This window comes from Thermobia domestica, chromosome 4 (genome assembly GCF_964235325.1).
Source record: "Thermobia domestica chromosome 4, izTheDome1.hap1.1, whole genome shotgun sequence".
Taxonomy (NCBI): Eukaryota; Metazoa; Arthropoda; class Insecta; order Zygentoma; family Lepismatidae; genus Thermobia; species Thermobia domestica.
In genome coordinates this window covers 227,198,419-227,220,569 of record NC_137457.1, presented here as the reverse complement: position 1 = coordinate 227,220,569, position 22,151 = coordinate 227,198,419, and the positions used below count along the sequence as shown (strand labels likewise).

The 22,151-nt window shown below is 35.3% G+C and overlaps 1 protein-coding gene across 1 annotated transcript in view; it reads right to left on the bottom strand.

Moving 5' to 3' along the window:
- LOC145683884 (cubilin-like) overlaps positions 1–22,151 on the bottom strand; it is a 1,291,374-nt gene that overhangs the window by 428,221 nt on the left and 841,002 nt on the right. The window contains exon 49 of the mRNA XM_081755522.1: positions 20,705–20,864. Within this exon, the coding sequence (XP_081611648.1) occupies positions 20,705–20,864 (160 nt within the window). The remainder of the gene's footprint in view (positions 1–20,704; positions 20,865–22,151) is intronic.

The window sequence follows — 22,151 nt, the reverse complement described above, 5'->3', positions numbered from 1 at the left end:
AAAACAAATTTACAAGAAAAAGCTAAAAATAAGTTGAAAACTATGCTGGGAAGTGGATATCATAAACGAAAATGGGATGACTGCTCTCAGTTTGAGGTAGACCTTCCAACGATCAAAAACATCATCAATCCTACAAAGAGACGTAAATTATCACATAAGAAGAAGAAGAGATCATTGGCATCGTCACCAGATATTTTTGATTAATTCAACGATGGCTTTCTTACATCATCAATCCTGTGGATGTGTAAAAAGTGAATTGGACATTTTTTCAACATTACCCACGCAAACCAGTGTTCTGGACAATCGTATTATTGGCTACAAACCAATTAGTTCAATAGCTGAAAATTCACCAATAGAATTTGTAGTGAGTGGTAGCAGTGATGAATATATTGATTTGCCACAAACCTTATTATACATCCAAGCACAAATTGTAAAATAAGATGGTTCCCCCTTCATCAATACGGATAAAGCAATTCCACCTGTCAATGAGTTTCTAAATGCTATGTTTAGTGAAGTACAAATCTACTTGAACAATAAACTGATTTCATTTCCGTCACATAATCATACATATCGTTCGTACCTGGAAAAACTGCTCAACTATAGTGATGGAGCTAAAAATACACATTTACAAACAACAATGTGGTTTCAAGATACGGCTGGTCATATGAACGCAACCACAAGTGAGAACAAAGGATTTCAACAACGCTATGAACTGACAAAACAAAGTATGAAATTCGATATGATTGGACATCTTCATTGTGACATTTTTAATTAAGATAAATTTTTAATTCATGGAGTGGAATTACGTGTGAAACTTATTCCTGCAAAGCCAAACTTTTGTCTCATGACCGGTGAAAGTTGTGTGAATGCAAAATTCAATATTCTAGATGCATCGTTGCAGGTGAAAAAAGTCAGCATCAGCCCTAGTGTCAAATTGGCATACAATAAAATTTTACAATCTACACCGGCAAAGTATCCTCTGACAAGGGTTCAAATGAAATCATTTACCATCCCGAAGGATATACAATCCAAAACTATTGATAACCTGTTTATGGGAACATTGCCGAATCGTATTATTGCAGGATTTACATCAAATGAAGCATCCAGTGGAACTATTACCACCAATTCATTTGAATTTCAACATCTAAACATTAATTTCTTTACATTGTACGTGGATGGAAAAGCTGTACCTTCTAAACCATTGCAACCCAACTTTGAAGAAAATCTCTACATTTCATCGTACCACACATTGTTCTCAGGTTCTGGCATACATTTTACCAATACTGGAAATACAATTTCAAGAGCCGACTACAAGAATGGATATACACTGTTTGTATTTGACCTAACTCCCGATTCTTCTGCTGGAGATTGTCACTATTGGAATTTACAACGACATGGAGCCATCCGATTGGAAGTTCATTTCCAAGTGAAATTAGCAGCACTTGCAAACTGTATTGTGTATGGAGAGTTTTCCTCACTCCTAGAGATCGACCACTAGCGCAACATTATCCTGGACTTTTAAATTACAAGGTACGTATACGCTATGTATCATTTCCATTCACGATGTTGAATACATTACAATTAGCTAGTGCTTTAAACGGTAGTCCATTATTCAGAAATCATTTTACCGGGGTATTTGCAAGCGATGAGTTGCCCTCACGGATTTCTCTTCCTCTGGCAATCATTGTAAATACAGATCCATCCACAAAACTAGGAAGCCATTGGATTGCAATTTATATTGATAATCGCAGTGTTGGAGAATATTTTGACAGCTATGGCCTTCCTCCTTATGTACCACAACATGTTGCATTCTTAAAACTCCATTGTATGTACTACAAATATAATAATAGCCAAATGCAAAGTCTTGGTTCATCCGTATGTGGCTATTATGCTTATTTTTATTTGTGCTGTAAAGCCCAAGGAAAATCTCTGCGTGAAATTCAATACTTGTTCACAACAGTACCCACGGTTAATGATCGTAGACTGCTGCAATATACCTTACAGGTAATTTTATCATATTTATCATTGAAAGTGTATTTGTTTAATCATCATCTATTTCTATACTAATCATCTTTTTCCTCGTTCTTTTTTACAGAATTCACAATACTTAGCTTTGCAAACGGGTGCTATGCTGCAAAACATGGAAACAAATCATCACAATCAAGAAGAGGAGGTGGTCTAATGAAGAAACCCAGCTCAATATACAAACATTGTCAATAAGAAAGAAGAAGAAGAAACCAGAAAAATGAATAAAATACAAGTTATGCTTATTTATGTGTTTTTATTGTCCATTCCACATACAACGTTATCAGATTCTCCTAAAGAACAGTGCGATATAAGACGAGAACCCTGGGCAAAGTTTCCACCTAATTCCTAGAGAACATTGACCAGGGACCTCGTCGCGCATCAAAACCAAATCATCGATCACGTGACTGTACTACACCCGAAGGGGCCTACCAAATTGAAAGGGGATACCCGTCCATACCTTATAACCTTATCAAATAGGATAAATTGAGTCAGTAACCGAACACGTGGTTGTACTTAAAATTTTGACAATAGGACCACCGAAACATATTGAGGTCCTGTACTATGCTTAAATTGGACAATTTCAGTGGAACCCCATTGCCAAAATTTAAGAAGGGTGCAACAATATACCCATGTCTTATGATAGGAAATGGACCCCTGTAATCATATAAGGTAATAGAATCTCATCAAAGGGGATAAAATGGACCAAAAACCAAACACGTGGTACAACATATTTCTTACGTTTATATTTTGGCAATTTTGTACCCCTAAAAGGGAACGATGTGGACCATCCAAATTTATCATGATACATATTGAGGTCCTGTACTATAATACCAAATGTTTAAATTGAGCATTTTCCAAAATTTAAGGGGTGGGCCAAGGTACCCCTCCCGGGGTGCACCAATGTACCCATGTCTTATGATAGATAATGGACCCCTATACATGACCGTATAACCATATCAGGTAATAGGACCTCATCAAAGGGGGATAAAATCGACCAAAAACCAAACACGTGGTATAACGTATTGCTTACGTTTATATTTTTGGCAATTTTGTGCCCCTAGAAGGAAATGAGGTGGACCACTCAAATTTATCATAATACATATTAGGTTCCTGTACTATAATACCCAATGTTTAAATTGGTCAATTTCCAAAATTTAAGTGGTGGGCCAAGGTACCCCTCCCAAATTTTTAAAGGGGTGCATTAATATACCCATGTCTTATGAAAGGGGATACCCGTCCATACCTTATAACCTTATCAAATAGGATAAATTGAGTCAGTAACCGAACACGTAGTTGTACTTAAAATTTTGACAATAGGACCACCGAAACATATTGAGGTCCTGTACTATGCTTATGAAAGGTAATTGACCCCTGTATACGTCCATATAACCATATAGGGCAATAACACCTCATCAAAGGGGATAAATTACGTCAAAACCCCCCGAAATTTGAATTTTTGGCAATTTTTTACCCATGAAAGGGAACGACATAGACCCCCAATACTGATAGAGGTAAATACTATGGTCCTAGGCTACCATAACAAATTTTTAGATTTGGCAATTTCCAAAATTTAAGGGGGGTGGTCCTATGTAACCCTGCCAAAATTTAAGGGGTGGGCCAAGATACCCCTGCCAAAATTTAGAGGGGGTGGTCCTAGGTACCCCTCGGTCATTGACCCCGGGCCAAGGTCATTGACCTTTGACCTATGACGTCATAAAGGTCGGGGTCAAAGTCCAAAGTTAGGCAGAGTGCTGCCATTACTACTCAAGAATACATACAGACAATAAACACAAGGAATAACTTAATATTGATTAACTTAACTTAATATGTGATTAGTACATATTGGCCCTCTTATTTGAGGTGAACAACTTAACTTTCGATCTGACGTCAGCTATTTAGAGATTATGTTCCTTATGGAGAGTCGTTCTGACGCGTGATTAGTCACATTCTAAAGAGTTTGACTAAAATATGTTTTCTGCAGTAGTCAGGCCTTTAGTATGGCGTTAATCATACCCCAAAACGACTCTGCATAAGATCCTATGTATCTAACCGTCGACTAGCATTTGGTGAAGGAGGGGTGAATTTGCAGTGTACAAACACAAGAAAATAATGTACCTGCATACTGTAGACTCCAATAAACGAAGAACTATATCGAATGAGGCTCTTAAACTTCATCCACTTACGCAAAAAAATATATATATATATCAATTAGAATCGCTTCCTTCTGCTGGCTCATGTACTGCAGTGCTTCTTTAATCACTTTGAATCCTTCCAAAGTGGAATGAGATTTATTCTGTGAAGAGTTTTCTTGCAACGTGTTATCAAAATCGTGTTTCATAAAGACGTTAAAAGTCCAATAGACTGTCCAAAACGCTTTTTCCCATTTTTTATTTTTAATATTTTATTATGATTATTATTATTTGAGATAGAAAAAGTGCATTTGGCTCTTTACTGTCCGAGCTTTCTTTTTCTTTTCTTAAGTGTCTGATATTGACAATATACGTAATAATTCATCTACTTTGAAATCCCGAATCAATGCTTCCTTGAAGTTCTAGAAACGCTCCACCTCTGAACTTAATTTTCTTTTTTAATTTAACGTCTCACGATTATGCATCGATACTAATGAAGACTGTGATAATAGTAATTAATGAAACTGTGAAATAAAAGAGTGAGAGGAAACGGAAGAACCCGAGGAAACTTGAACATACGTATTTGGCTAACACGAAACAAACCTGTTGTGAGCTGTGGTCGAATCAGAAATCCCACGTTCCAGTGGCGAGTATCGGCCACTGAGCCATCACGACCCGCACTCAACTGAAAATGGTTATTAAAAGTGAAGAGTATGCATGAAATAGAATTGTTTTCTCAGCGTGAGTAGATTGTGTATATAGTATGTTAATGGAATCACTAGAAACACCCGGATGCGGAAAGTAAATTGAATCGGCATATGCAAAAAGGTCATATGTGACATTTTTATTTTCAAAAATGAGATAAGTACGGTTTTGAATCCTATAGGGGTATATACATATACTCTGCAAAAACGGAACATCTAATGCAATTCCTTGTGGGTGAAACAGGGTGCAAAGACTTCGTGGAGCATGCAAAACGGCGACATGTACAGTACATAACTCCTTTCTGCACAGTTCATAGGTTGGTAGACCTGAGGTCAAGTGGTTTTTTGCTTTTAGTTTCTTATCAGTACTCAGCCATGTAAGGATGAAAGTGGTTCATTGTTAAATCTGTGAAGTCGTTTTTATTCCTATGTGTCAATTTGTAACACAATGTCCTCTAGCGAAGAGGAAGCTAAAATGAGCTGCAAGAAGAGAAAAAATAATAGTGAAAACTACAAGAGAAATATTATTAAAAGGTGCAAGATAAAAGGAGAAGAATATGTGAACTGGAGTGGTAAAGTTATTTCTGCAAGGAAAACCGGTGATGATTGCCCATGTAAGTCTCAGTGTTTTGCCAAGTTTGAAGAATGTGATTTCGTGAACATAATCCAGCAGTTCAATCAGTTGGACAGTAAAGACAAACAGGATGTGTATTTACAATCGCTGATGGAGTCGAGGGATATTGTTCGCAGGAGAAAGCAGCAAGCCGTATCCACTAACGCAACAGTTTCCAGTAAAAGAAAGGAGAATTTGAAATAAAAGGAAATCGTGAGTGGGCAATCGAGGTGTCCACTAGCCCTTTTGAATTTTAAAATATTTGAAATCTTTAGTAAGTTTTGAATAATTTAATTAAATATGAATAAAATAAATGTATTTTAGAATTCTAATTTCAAAAGCTTACGTTATGGATAACTAATACGTATCGGACTTCCGAAGAAATATCAAAACAATTTTAATGATCGTGTCAATAGCGACAACTCCCAGTCACGATTGCTCTTTTCAGAGTTTAGTAGAAATATGGAAAAAAAAGAGCGAGAAAGAGAAAGAAGAAGGTAGGAAAGAAAGAAGAAGATAGGGAGTAGGGGAGAAAGAATTACTGGATAGCTGCGGTAATACGGTGAAGAACCTTGAATCGTTACCGAAAGGTAGTTTGTATTCAAAACGCTATTGCTTAAGGATCAATATAAGTGATCCGGAAGGGACACATGTTTACCCATACAGCCCCAACCTGGATCCAGACAACTGCGCAAGTGGACGTTACCCCGACCTAACCCGAGTTACGAGAAAGTTTAGTTTTGTTGTTTGCCCGTTGTTTTGGAACGATGGTTAACTAGTGTCCAGTCTATGAACTTCAAAATCAGAGATAGATCACAAATTTGAATCAGCCAGGAAAAAATATTTTAATGTAATACATATATTCTTCACAAATGAAAATTTTTATATTTCTGAAGATCGTCGTTTATTTAGGCACATCCTGTTATCTTGGCTTTTCTCCCAGAGCTAATTATAATTAGTTTAGACTCTATCCTTTATGACCTCAGTCATGCATTATGAAAAACCATTACAGTAAGCCAATGTTAATGTTACAACTTAAATTTAAAAATGTATCACTCAGTGACACACACACACATACGAGACAGCGTATAAACAAGAATAAAATATTCTAAAGGAAACCATCTAACTACATTGTTCTATACATTTTGTTACATTTAGAAAATAATATTAACTGTTAATGACATATTTAGAATATAAAAAAATATGACAATATGCATTCTGGATTGGACAGCAACGTCTGAGTGACGTAATATATATTCTATGATTAGTAGGAAAGATTAGTAGGAAACATTTTAAATTCTGCAATCTACATACGCAATCACCTAGATCTTAGAGTTACATGGTACGTAAGAAAATGTGCATTTACATATATGAATATATTGTACCTTTTATATGATTTTAGAAAATAAAACTACGTGAAAATTTAGATGAGTCCTTTGTCATATATGAAAATTTACGTTTTATTTGTTCATTCTCTCCTTTTCCTTCTAGTGAAATTACGAGTCCTATCTGGCTACCAGAATGAGTGTCAGTATCACTTTTACTGCGTCCATTCGTGTCACTAGTATAGTTTATATGCGTACATATAAGTATATCGCGCATTACAAATACGTATTCTATTACAGAAACATTTGTGACATTTTTCCCTATTCAGATTGTGAAAAAATATCAAAGTTCTGTTTTCTCACTTATGGAGGCTATTTTACATCCTCTATTATTCCGTCGCTAGTAAGATCGTAGATCAACTCTAAATCATTATATCACTTAATAGACGCACACATTAAGAAACTTCTGACTCGTGAGATCATCAATGTCTGACTCGTGAGATTTTTGAAGTTATTATTATTCTCTTTCTTTTGGTTCGAGGAGTATTTCGCTTCTATTGATGCACAGGGGTTAGAGTAACACACACAGATTACATGGAAAAGGTTCGAATGAGAGGAACGGATTTTAGATGAAAAGTTGGTACAAAGATGTTATGATTGTGAACTTAGAAACGGACTTGATGGTACCTTAGGGTTACAAATACAACCTGCCCTCATCTCGTATTACATGCAATTTGTATTGAAACAATGCGGTTAAAGGTCACATATAACATTCAATGAATCTATTTAATACAAGACAAAAAATTGTATGCGGCGTTATTTCTAAAATTTATCTTTTACATTCGTCGGATGTCTCGAACTACAACAACCAATGATCGTTCGGGGTAAGTACTAAACCCTCTGTACATATTCATTTTTTCAATTCAATTCTACATCTTACTTCGATATTATATTTACGTTTCACATACATTTACATCTCATCATAAACATATATTTTCAATAATTATACACATAGTACTTAGAAGAAAAGCCCGACAAATAATTCGCTAATAGGTTGCAACACTTGCAACAAATGAGAAATTTCTGACATCCCTGATAATCGACGGAATTCCGCGCATAAAACATAAAATTTGTATTTAAATATATTTAATTTAAACCGTAGACCCTTGATGTATAAGGCAGGCATGTGCACATATTTATAAACCTACAGATTTAATTTCATTATAGGGCCCAAACTACTACAATCTTAATGTTTACTAAACCTTATAGCAGCAAAGTAGAAATAGCTGGTAGTTTGATAGAAAACTTCAGACGGGCAATGACGAAAGAATGAGAACAAAACATTATAGTGTACCGAACTATCATTCCCTCCGCGGTGAGTCAAATACGATAAAAAATACCAGTCCCTCGATACTCCGCGTCGATTAATATCTCCTGAAATCATGTATAACGACGTCTCAGTTATTAAATTAGGTTCAAAAGGTATATACTGAATAATCAATATTTGTAAAGATACTTGGGGGGAAGGTTAACAAATTAAAATAAAATTGAAGAAGAGATTAGAGAGGTAGCTGAAGGAGAAACAGCGGCGCGCCAAAGGAAAATAAGTTAGGACACTAAAACTACAAAGTTAATAGGTCGAATTTCCATATACAACATTCCAGAGCCAAATATACCTATATAAGCCGAAACAGTGGCCCACTCAAAGGTATGGCCCAAGGGGGTCTTTTGTGCCTAAGTACGAGTCCGTGCCTTCTAGGTAACCATCTCACAGGGAATAAGCTCTGTGGAATGATTGACTATTAACTGTTTTCGGTACCAATTCACTCGGATTACGGCCGGTCCAGCCGGAAGTGTCGGTGTGATCTCTAATTTAGGATTTGTAAGAAAAAAAAATTATCCGACCCCTCAGAAATTAAGAATTCCGACGGCAGTATGGAAAACGAGAGTAAAGTCGATAAAGTAGAAAAATCCTAACTAGGGATTTGCCGAAGTTAAAAAAAATTAAATAAATTTTAATTTTGTACAGGTGATTTACTTGCCAAATCTAACTAGTGGTCCCACATTCACAAGAACGCCACGTTTTGAGGTGTCGATTAATTTCAATAGCTACTTGAAGTTAAAACTAAAAAAGAAAATGAAAAATATTTGAAGGGGAGAGAGGGTCGACAACGAGAGGACCAGAGTTTACTGTAATTAATTTACGAAATTGTTTGACTCAATCCCTTCCTTCGCCTCTACGAACCAGGGTAACTTAATCGGAATAGGTGACTTGGAAAAAAATAATGTTGCATGTTAACGTCAAAACAAATGCACATAATTCAACGGCACCACGTTTTTAAGCAACTATTATATTTCTCTGATTAATTATAAAACATTAAGCATGGTTATATGATGTTATTCACCCCTCTAAACTTGGTTCTCAACGAATAGCTACTATTATTCCTGATCGCCAAACTGCGAAGTGCTAACATAGTCCGTTCACTAAACCACACCTACATCCTTGTGAGAAATTATAGTGTAGCGGCCAGTGCTCGAAATATTTTTCATTATACATAAATACTCATTACTTTACCTCGTAACAAATAAATACATTAAGCACATACATTTAGGGATGTCCTATTATTCATTCACATTCATTTTAATATCAATATTTATATATCTACCTCTTATTTATTTTTATAACATTGTGTATCGAAGTTTCGCCAATGGACACCCTATACTTTAAATATACCAAAGACTGTTCAAAGCAGTCATATCATACAATTAACGACATATACGCCACTACAAAATAATCGCGGACGGACCAATACACAGAAACATCTCACGAACCCAGACTTTGTTTCAACCAAAACCAAACTATATACCACTTCACAGTTTAGAAATGCATATAGGTTCAAAGAACAGCAATATTATCAACGATAATATTAATTAAATACGTTTCTATTCTGATGGCAACAATGAAGTCTATTCTACTGCACGAATAAAAGAAAGAAGAAAAATTAGCATCGTAATCTAAGAACGGCAGAGAATAACATCATATATCCTAGTTTATGCTTAATGACGAACGCAAAGTTTATTTTTGTTAATATTTTAATTACTGGTCCATACAGAGCGTTGTAATTTTGAGGAAAGCTCAATTTGGAATCAATTTATCTAACTGTTCATTTATGTATTTCAGAAATAATATTTACGCATAATTGATTTAGAAAAAAGGGTCATTTTCGAGTTGACAAATCGTTATTGTTCGGAGCAACAAACCACTAGTTCTTGAAAACAACGGAGATGGCGTTAGTAGTATCTAAATAACCTATGCACGATCGAATGTGCCCTTGTGCACTAAATTACTATATGATATTTCTATGGATTTAATTGAATTTTAATACTTTTTACGACGAACAAAGTATGAAAAATCATATAATAAATGATACACTCTCCCTACTTAAATACACCATACACTCACTCACACACTATTTCCACTGACAGAATACTACATTACAAACATATACATGGCACTACAGTCCACACAAACTAAAATACAAAGATTAATACATGCTATTACACATGTTAACAAACACTACAACGCAATTTAATCGTACATTAAACAATATCCAGTTTTTACCATGTTGGTAATCGGCTCTGTATATTGGGAAGGGAGTGATTGAAATGAATCAGGACCCAAGTGACCTTGTTACCAATTAACTCATGGTTCTTTAGTTAACTGAGTAAGGAACTGTGCAGCTATCAATGGAAAAGGGGACCCTCTTCCTGTAAGGAAAAGAATCCCTAAGACTTTTGTTCAACCCATGTTTACTGGGACGATGTTCAAATTAGGAGAAGATGGGAGCCCCTTAGTTTTTGTTTACACTGACATTATATAGACCTACCTACGTTACATATTACAGCACCGTTATGTTAATTAAAAAAATAACTTATATTGCATGCACATCCGAACTATGCTACGACAGGCCTATATATATAACCCTAACCGAAATAGCTTAAGGAGGGGTGAGTAGGAAATTTAAACTGTTTCAAAGCACTGACTTCAGTTAAGGATCTTCGGCAATAACATTCCAACACTTTTGGACTATTGCATTCACTATTACTGTTCAGGCGGAAAACATGGCGTCTATATTGTAGCATCCTGTAATTAGTAATTTCAGCCTATTTTCGCTTCTAGGATTTGATAGTTTTAGGTTCCCAGTCTCCTCCAATCATTTAACTTGAAAAATAACTAGTTTTATCTGGGTTTTTACGGCCAAATCTTTCAATTGCACAAAATTTCTGTTTAACTAAATTATGTGCTACTTCTTCGATGAACGCTCGGTCTAGAATGAAGGTTCTCGCGCCTTAATACCATAGTTCCGTAAATAGTTCCAATCACACCAAAGAATTTTGGCAGCGGAGAATATGAAAAGAATAGGAAATGGTAAAATCTGGTTCAAACCGGATTTCAGAGAGGATATGGACATCTCAAGAAGGACGAGGGGGTCCAAATTATTCTGCCAAAATTTAGATTGGTAGATTCTTCCAAGAATTCTTGCCCAATAGCGGGCCTAGTTTTTTGTATAGCATTTAAGATGAATATTTCAATGTTTCCTATTTGAAATATCCATATGCTAAATATTATCATAAAGTAACGTAGAAATAAAGATATTATTCCCCAAAATGTAGCTGCTACTAAATTATCCCAAGTTTCCACATTAATTCTGAGTATAATTATAATCAATCAAATATCATATATAAATCGAAACATATTTTGGAAAAAATTGCATGGTACAGTATGTGATCAAATTAGTGGGCCCCTCCGAACGAAGACCACATTACAATATTGTAATGGCACATTACAAACTCATATGTGTATAGTGTTAAGGTGAGAGGACAATGTATACAGGTATGTAAAAAAGGTTTCGTGGCCTTGCATGGAATTACGCGTAAAACGGTGGAGAGGATTTGTGGTATGTTAACAAAAGATTTATCTCCAAAAGATCAACGGGGAGAAAAGTCTAGTGTTAATGCTATTGACAGTTCAGTGTGCAGTAAAATACACTATTTCTTGAGCGAGCTGGATGTGAGGGAGTCACATTATGCAGGGAAGCCCAAAAAGTTCCTAGATGCTAGACTAAATGTTAAGATATTGTTTCAAACATTTCTCTCACATAATCCTGACGTCAAACTATCATATGACTTTTTTCGTAAATATTATAACGATAACTTTGGATATTCTTTCGGAAGACTTTAAGTTAATGTTTGTGTGATATGTGAGAAATTAGGCCAGAAATTACGCAACAAATCTTTGTGTGATACAAGTAAAAGAGCTATTGCTGCAGAATTACTCATACATATGCGCTGAGTTAAGAAATTTCATTCAACAATGAAGGATATTACAGTTAAATTACGTACCAAAGAGTCCGACTTCTCTTAGAAAAATCTTGTATTACCATTTGAAGCAAAATCTGCCTCTCCCAAATATTCTTGTGCAGGATATATTTTATTTGCGCCAATTATGGGTGTTCATATTTTGCATTCACGATCTCGCTACTAATAAAGCAGAGTTGTTTGTTTATCATGAAGGTGTAGGGAAAAAATCTCCTAATCCGTTATTCGGTCACTGAGAAAAATCCGTTATTCGGATAACGGTATAGTGTACAAATATACAGGATCCTTATCAACATGCACGGCAGTGCATGGCAGCCAAGTTCCGCGAAGAAAATGAAAATTGGCCTGCACTGCCGTAAGCATATTATACATGAACCGAGTTTTAGGTAAAATCGCCGATTTCGAGGCTTTATAAAGACGAATCTATTAAGGGTAGAAACATCAAATTTAGAATGTAAGGAGATATCCCACGGATGGAAACATATGCCAAATCTCACATTCCTACCTTCAACCATATTTGAGTACTGGACCCCCAAAATATGCAGTTTCCAGGCTCACTGACTCACTCATCAAATTGATTAGGTACTTACCAATGAGATAGAAACATGAAACTTTGCACAAAGGTACCTTATAATGACTTGAGTATGGAAAAGGTCCGAAATTTGAGGAATGTCCTACGGGAAAGTTTCTATAGGCAAAAAACTGTCCTTAGCCAAGCAAGAAATCGATTCACTCACTCACTCATCAAATTGATTAGGTACTTCCCAATGAGATAGAAACTTGAAGCTTTGCATAAATGTACTCTACAGTAAGTTGAGTATGAAAAAAGTCCGAAATTTAAGGAATGTATAATGGGAAATTATTTATGGGCAAAAAACTGTCCTTAGCCAGGAAAAAAATCGTTTTACTCACTCACTCATCAAATTGATTAGGTACTTCCCAATGAGATAGAAACTTGAAACTTTGCATAAACGTACCCTACAATAAGTTGAGTATGGAAAAAGTCCGAAATTTAAGGAATGTACAATGGAAAATTATTTATGGGCAAAAAACTGTCCTTAGCCAGGAAAAAATCGTTTCACTCACTCACTCATCAAATTGATTAGGTACTTCCTAATGAGACAGAGACGTGAAACTCTGCACAAAGGTACCTTATGATGACTTGAGTATGGAAAAAGTCCGAAATTCGAAGAATGTCCTATGGGAAAGTTTCTATAGGCAAAACACTGTCCTTGGCCAAGCAAGAAATCGATTCACTCACTCACTCAACAAATTGAATAGGTACTTCCCAATGAGACGGAAACCTGAAATTTTGCATAAAGATATCCTTTAACGACCTGAGTATGGAAACATTCCGAAATTTAAGAAATGTACAATGGGAAAGTTTTTATAGGCAAAAGACTGTCCTTAGCCAAGCAAGAAATCGATTCACTCACCCACTCATCAAATTGATTAGGTACTTCCCATTGGGATAGAGACGTGAAACTTTGCATAAAGGTACCCTATAACGGCCTGAATATGGAAAAGGTCCGAAATCTGAGGAATGTGCTATGGTAAATCTTTTATGGGCAAAAAAATGCTTTTAACCAGCAAAAAAATCGTTTCACTCACTCATTCATCAAATTGATTAGGTACTTTTCAATGAGATAGAAACTTGAAGCTTTGCATAAATGTACTCTACAGTAAGTTGAGTATGAAAGAAGTCCGTAATTTAAGGAATGTATAATGGGAAATTATTTATGGGCAAAAAACTGTCCTTAGCCAGGAAAAAAATCGTTTTACTCACTCACTTATCAAATTGATTAGGTACTTCCCAATGAGATAGAGACGTGAAATTCTGCACAAAGGTACCTTATAATGACTTCAGTGTGGAAAAGTCCGAAATTTGAAGAATGTCCTATGGGAAAGTTTCTATAGGCAAAAAACTCCTTAGCCAAGCAAGAAATCGATTCACTCACTCACTTAACAAATTGAATAGGTACCTGAAATTTTGCATAAAGATACTCTATAACGACCTAAGTATGGAAACATTCCGAAATTTAAGGAATGTACAATGGGAAAGTTCTTATAGGTAAAAGACTGTCCTTAGCCAAGCAAGAAATCGATTCACTCACTCACTAATCAAATTGATTAGGTACTTTACAATGAGATAGAAACATGAAAATTTGAATAAAGGTACCCCATAACGACCTGAGTATGGAAAAGGTCCGAAATCTGAGGAATGTTCTATTGTAAATCTTATATGGGCAAAAAACTGTCCTTAGCCAGGAAAAAAATCGTTTCACTCACTCACTTATCAAATTGATTGGATACTTCCCAATGAGATAGAAACTTGAAACTTTGCATAAAGGTACCCTACAATAAGTTGAGTATGGGAAAAGTCCTAAATGTAAGAAATGTACAATGGGAGAGTTTTTATAGGCAAAAGACTGTCCTTCGTCAAGCAGAAATCGGTTCATTCAATCGCTCATCACATTGATTTTGTATTTCCAATGAGATAAGTCGTGAAACTCTGCATAAAAGTATCTTATACTGACCTGAGTATGGAAACAGTCCGAAATGTGACGAATGTGCTATGGGAATTTTTTTATAGCCGAAAAATTGTCTGTAGCCATTAGGTACTTCCCAATGAGATGAAGATGTGAATGTGTACACGAAGGTAGCTTATAATAGCTTGAATATGAAAAATATCCGAAATTTAAGGAATGTGCTATGGAATTTTCTATGGGCGAAAAATTGTCCTTACTCAAACAGAGATCGGTTCATTTACTCACTCCTCATTGATTAGATGCTTCCAAATGAGATAGAGAATTGAAACTCTGCATAATGGTACCTACCTTATATAATGACCTGTGTAAGTAAAGGTTCCAAATTTAAGGAATGTGCTATGGGAATTTTTATGGGCGAAAAACTGTCCATAGCCATTAGATACTTCTTAATGAGATAAAGATGCAAACTCTCCATAAAGGTACACTATAATGGCTTGAAAATGAAATTGAGGAATTCGCTATGGGAAATTTTTCATTAGCAAAAACACTGTCTTTATAATCAGAAAACGGGAACGATTCCGTTATTGAACACATCATCTGCATAGTGATAATGTTGTCAATCGTCTGAGTGGTCGAGTTGGTGCCCTCCTCGCTGGTCTATTGGCTACCACGTGCGCCTTTGGTGTATGGGGTCCTGGGTTCGATTCCCAGTGGAAAAGCCTTTGGAATCTTAACTCCCCTCGATGTTTCTGTCGTTCTAGGTTAATAGAAAAATGAACTAAGGTCACTGAGAAAAATCTGTTATTCGGATAACGGTATAGTATACAAATATACGGGATCCTTATGTTTACTACAGAAATCAATACTTAACATACGTTATCCATATGCTACATACGTACTGCCCTCTTTCCCGCTTAGATGTTACACAATGCCGTTGCCTGATGCCTGACATATAACAGTCTTCCGTACATTAGGTACGTCAACTATAAGTTACATACGGCCATCTGTATATGAGATCCTGACTGCCTACATACAGTCTTTTTGTTCGTGTGGAAAGTAGGTTTATTCGAAACACTTATACGGAAAGTACGTTCAAATATACTTTTTCAGTTATACGTTTAGTGTACGTTAAGTCCAACAACTACAGAATTTACACATGTAACACACGTTTTTACGTACGCCACATACAGTTTTTCTTAGTGTGCGAGTAAAATAAATGAAAGCTAGTAATAAGTAGTTAAGCAAGTTAATGAGGCACGTTCTGTGAATCAGTTAACTTTTAAAACTGTGGGCTAAGACACGTACATACTGCCGTAAATTTCGTGGTTGGAAACCCAGACAAGGAAAGCCAATATTTTGTCTTTTTCCGGTGAATATTTTTCCTTTATTGCAGTCATTGGTATTAAATAGGTATTGAAATTAATTTGATAAGTGAGATAATGTAGAGGTAAGAATGTTTAAAATTAATGAAGTTTTCGAAGAAATGGGAAATCCAATTGTTCGAATTTATGTGAGACTAGCAACAAAATTTAACCGATTTCGTAAATATATTGGTACCAGAGTTATATTATAGTTACCACAGTCGTTTTGTAAAAATGTTCTTGATACTTCGTGTCTCTATCTGTGAACAGTGTGAGAATCTCTTACGTATCAGCCTTTTCATCAACAGTGAATTGTGAATTTCGTGCCTTTGCTCTTCATATTTCCTGAATTTGCCCTCCGGGGGTTCGCCTCCACACCCTCGCCTTTGCTCGGCCTACTTCCTCACACCTCTTAAGCTTTCAATTCCCGAATTTTAAGTTTCTTTTTCTATTTCAACTATCTAGAAGCTAAGATTTTGTATTCCAGGAAAACGCCTATTTAAATAACATGATGATTTCTTCATCTCCCTTTAGACTCCTTAAAAATTAAAAGTATTCAATTTTAGCAATTTTCCTGTTGGCTAGTCCCGGGAGGCTACAATCGTGCCAAATTTCATCATTCTAACCCTGCCGGAAGTGCCTAAATGTTTTGGGGTGTAGAAGACGTCCAATATAAATAGCATGGAAAAAGTTGTTCTGTTCCCCATAAAATCACTCTAAATTTGGAAATTTTCATTTTTACTGACTTACTTAGGTAATACTAACGAAAACGTTGAAGCATACCGAATTTCACGTTTGTATTCCAATTTCAAGTACCTAAAATATGAGATTATAAGTCCAAAAACAGGTCTATTTAAATAGCATGGGAAATTTCTTCATCTCCCCTTTAGACTCCCTAAAAATTAAAAATATTCACTTTTGGCAATTTTTCTGTCGGTTAGTTCCGAAAAACTACAATCATGTCAAATTTAATCATTGTAGCCCTACAGGAAGTGCCCTATAATTTTGAGGTGTAAAAGGTGTCCCATATAAATATGTACCATGGGAAAGATTTTTCAGTTCCCCATAAAACCACTCTAAAGTTGGAATTGTTTATTTTTACTGATTTACTTAGGTAATACTAATGAAAACGTACAAGCGTACCGAATTTCAATTTTTTTATACAAATTCCAAGTTCATAAAACATGAGAGTATATGTTAAAAAAAAGACCCATTTAAATAACATAGGAAAATTCTTCATCCCCCTTCATCATTTCAACTTTCCACGTCAACCGGAAGCACCCCTCTAATTTATGTCAGTTCATGTGGTTTTATATACAGTTAGGATATGTTGGTGGCAAATATTAAGTTTACAAGCTATTTGAAAGGTGTATATCATTGGAAGGAAAACCCGAGGCAGTATGAAACTGCGCATCATGTAATGAACTCCGTAATTTCGCAATGTGGAAAGGTAGAGAACAACTAAGTATATTGAAACACCAGCTATGTCTAGTGATGTAGCAGCGAGGATTCAGTATCAAGGGTTTTGGGCCCTGTTGATACTCTTCATATTTAGGTAATGAAAAATGAGATGTTAGCGATCGTGATTTGGTAGTTTGGGTAAATGAATTGGAATCTCGTTTGGACATAACGCTCTGACAGATATTTAATAGAATAAATCCTCCCCGCTGTTCTAGTGGCTAGCATGTGTGCCTTTCTTGTACAGAGTCTTGGGTTCGATTCCCGGTGGGAGAGCCCTTGGAAACTAATGTTGTATGTGACACATTATGATTCCTTTAAAAATGCACAATATTAAATTTAAATCTAGCAATATGCCATAATTGAGAATCCCAATATACGATATTGACATGGTGAACTACTAAAAGAAGTGAAATATGAACAAAAACACCAGAATTGCAAAAAGTGCAGCCAAGTTCGTCAGCCTCAAAAAGTGTTGAGATGAGGATGGATGAGCCAAGTTCCTTGGCCACTGCATCTGAAAGGAACACTGGAACTTGGCGCGAGGTGTCAAGAAAAAATGATGTTAAGGAACCTTAGGGATAGTGGTGGTGGGCGTGGTGGGTTTAGGACCACCATCAACCTTAGGAATATCAACTTTGCTAAGGCGCTAAGGCACATATACAGTATACTTCAGTAAGATTGGTGGTTCGAAACTCAAACAAGGAAAACATATTCCTCCACGAAGTGTCAAAGTAGATTATGTTAACGAGCCTTAGGGATGATGTTTGTGAGCGTGGTGAATTTGGGGGTCACCACTAGCCTAAGGGCTAAAATGTCCCGGGCGTAAAACTAGGAACAGACATCTTAATGTATTCGAATATGTTAGACACCTCGCGCCAAGTTTTAGTGTTCCTTTCAGATGCAGTGGCCAAGGAACTTGGCTCATTCATCCTCATCTCAACACTTTTTGAGGCTGACGAACTTGGCTGCACTTTTTTGCACCTCTGGTGTTTTTATTCATATATTAGTTACATCAAAAGACATAAAACTGGCGTTGTTGAAAATCTGATTATCTTCAGTGATGGTTGTGGGAGTCCGAACAGAAATCACACCGTGGTGAGAATGCTCCTAGCCCTAACTGAACTTGATATTTTCCAGCATATTACACACTACTTCCCAATACATGGACATTCCTACCTTTCATGTGATAGGGCCTTTGGGTAAATTAAGAGACTGATTAGACGGGTAGACAGAATTTACACAGTGGAACAATATAGTGAGTTAATGCTAAAAGCATTAACTACTAATCATTTTTCTGCAATTCCAGTATGTAGGGAAGATATAAATTTTGCATCATAGTGGCCAAAATATTATAAGAGAACCTGTCCATCTGTTGAATCATATGGCAGACAAAAATAAAAATGAATGATAAGGTATCATTCCAAGTTAGTAAATTCAGTCATCTGTTCTATGATGCGAGCATGAAGGGCACGGTTATTGCACGATTTTATATTGAAGGACTAATGTCACATACATTTGCATTGAAATCCCGTGCTGTTCGCATCACTTTGCCAACTGAAGAAGCACACTGTGAGAGGCTTTCCATTGACAAAAAGAAGATGGAAGACATCAAGAAAGTGGTAAAATACATTCCTGAGATGGACTTCTACAACGAACTATTACAGTGGCCCACTACATCCAAACAAAACAATCAGGTGGATGAAATGGAATGCCAATAGTTAAATGCCATGGGTTTCACAGTAACATTTCCATGGAAAATCAATGTTCGTAGTTATGTTTCTTTAATTTCTTATTTTATTTATTTATTTACTAGCAGCGTTCACCCCGCTTCGCTGCGGTCACCCCGGAACGCAATAAACTTTGTTACTTAGATAATTTTTACTTTTTCGCTTTCAAGTGATATGATAAAAACCATAGAAGATTGCAGTAAATGTTAACATTATATCGCCTGTCATTTATGTTAACCCGCCCCGCTTCGCTGCGGTCACCCCAACCCGCCCCGCTTCGCTGCGGTCATCCCGGAACGCAATAAACTTTGTTACTTAGATAATTTTTACTTTTTCGCTTTCAAGTGATTTATAGCGCCTGTCAGTTATGTTAACCCGCCGAGTCACAGGGTCATGCGGGTTGCATATAAATACGTTTATTTTTATACCTATGATGAACTAATAACAAAGGATTTGTACGTATGGACACCTGAATGGTCAATTATCTCAAGACACTGGTAATTGAAAATTAAAGTGATATGATAAAAACCATCTAGGGTCAAAATCCTAACAACCCCCCAAAAATGAAAGAAATCGGTTCAGCCGTATTAGCGTGATGAGCGGACAAAGGATTTTGTGCGTTCTCTTTTATATATATAGATTTGCTTTGTGTGTTACTCTAATGTAATTCTTGGTACATTATAATCTTGCATTTCATGACAAAATTTGTTTTTATTGTTATTACTTGTGTATCTCAACACACACAACCTTCATAATTTGCATGAAGTTGATATGTGTACATATTTTAAAACTATTTTTCTGCCAATAGGCAAACTGCACATTTCAAACTATTATTTTCAAGGAAGACTATAAGAATAAATCACGGTTATTTGCTGGTTCTACAATATGAATTTACAGGTGCAAATCAGTTTTTTCGTTTCCTGTAAAATTTCATTTTTGTCCCATATCACCTTTTTGCATATGCCGATTCAATTATGATGATGTATCAGAACTGGCCACTCGGAAGTGAATGTCAATGGTTTGTTCCTGCTATGAACTTTATAGTATTGTACTTTGTATATTAATTATTTTATGCATACTATAATAATATAACTTCAGATATAACGTAATGACCATATATGTAACATTAATTATATATCCATAGCAAGTACAAAATATACAATGCAGCAATTTCTATTTAAATGCAAGCTACTTCAAATAATTAAATATTAAATTCTTATAATTAATTAATCCTCTGGAAAAGCACACCTTTCACTCAATCCGTAAGTTACTTTTTATATTGATTTCAAAATGAGTCTACTTATAACAAAGAATCTTGATTCTAACTGATTAACTGTTGCGTTTAATTTTGTAAAAAGTTTACCCTCAGAAATGAATGTTCTACAAATTATTATTAGTTTTAATAAAGACAAAAGTAACTTAAATACCTAATTAAGTAAAATATTGGGATCAAAGAATTTTATAAACAATAGGTGAGTAAATACTTACTAACAGGAAGATCCGATGTGTACTGAGCCTTAAATCCTCTATACGTGTTGGAATACTTTGACCAATAGTAAATATGCATTATGTATGTTGTAGATTCTATGGGTGACATATCGTTTCCACATAGAAATCCCATGTAATTACTAGTTATACCTTGCCAAATCTGAAATAATAGAAACCAATAAACTTCTAATTACCAGCTTATGCATTCTGACTTATACATCAGAATGCATTAACGCACATTTTACCTCATATAAAAGCAGCATAGCTTTGAAATTGCTCCCAATAGTTTTGATCTACTGGTGTGCTTTAAAGTCTCGTAGAAAGGACAATAATTTATAACAATCTTTTAAACTTTATTTGCAAATTATTTTATTAATGGTGTTCACTTTGTTTCTGCTGGGTCAAAGTAGTTTAAGTATATTCCTTTAAAAACTTCATCGAAAACTAGAATTATAGTAATCTACAGAATGGAGGGTAATCTCAAGCTATGTTGTAGGAAGATACTAAATCAAGAATATACAAGTACCTAGCTTTTGTGAGTCCACATTCACTATAATAGCGAATCTTTCTTCATTAGTAGTATGTTCCACAAAAAGTAATACATCAAATTGTGATAAAGGATTAGAATTCTTTACAAACTAATTTTAAGTCTGTAGTTTGAGCACAGTTCCCAACAATCTAAAAGAAAGTTCACAATCATTTGGGTATTTTCACAATGAAAACCAAGTGACCATACACGAACTTATGAGTTACTTATTACACACGAGTACGATCCGAAGGTTTAGTCAATTGAACAGGAAAACTTCGAAACTGCAAAGGACAAAAGCTATGATTATAGAAAGGGTGTTCTTTCATAAGCATGTTATTTAGGATATAAAATGCGTTTTAACACGATCACATATTCGCAAGATGATAGCACTCTATTTATATATTTTCCAAATATCAGGAATAATATTAATCATTTTCATCTTATCTCCGAAATACCATTTTAACTGTCTCTTAACGAAAAGATATCTAGTGTTCTACACAAAATACAGCTTTCTCTCCCTACCTTAAATATTAGTAGAGACATAAAGGGCATTGTGCCATTTTACTATAAGTTTCTTTATTATATCCACTCCTTTCCGCTTTATAGTAAAAGATATTAAGTAACAGCAAATAATATTGAAATGTGGAGAGTGTACTACTTAAAAGTTACGTGCGATCATGCCAGAGGCAGATTAAATATGGAAATCGTAAACATGACTAAATAGGCTCTTATGCTTTGTGAGTTTAAATTACGAATAAATAGAAGTAAATTGATAATAAAATTATATTTATTGAAACGTGGTAAATGATCAAACATTATTATGGTCATTGAATTAATTTAAGAATGGAACACTAGTGAAATGAAAAAAAAATGTGATATAAGTAAATAATGTGATGGTGGTTAAACGAATTTAAGAAT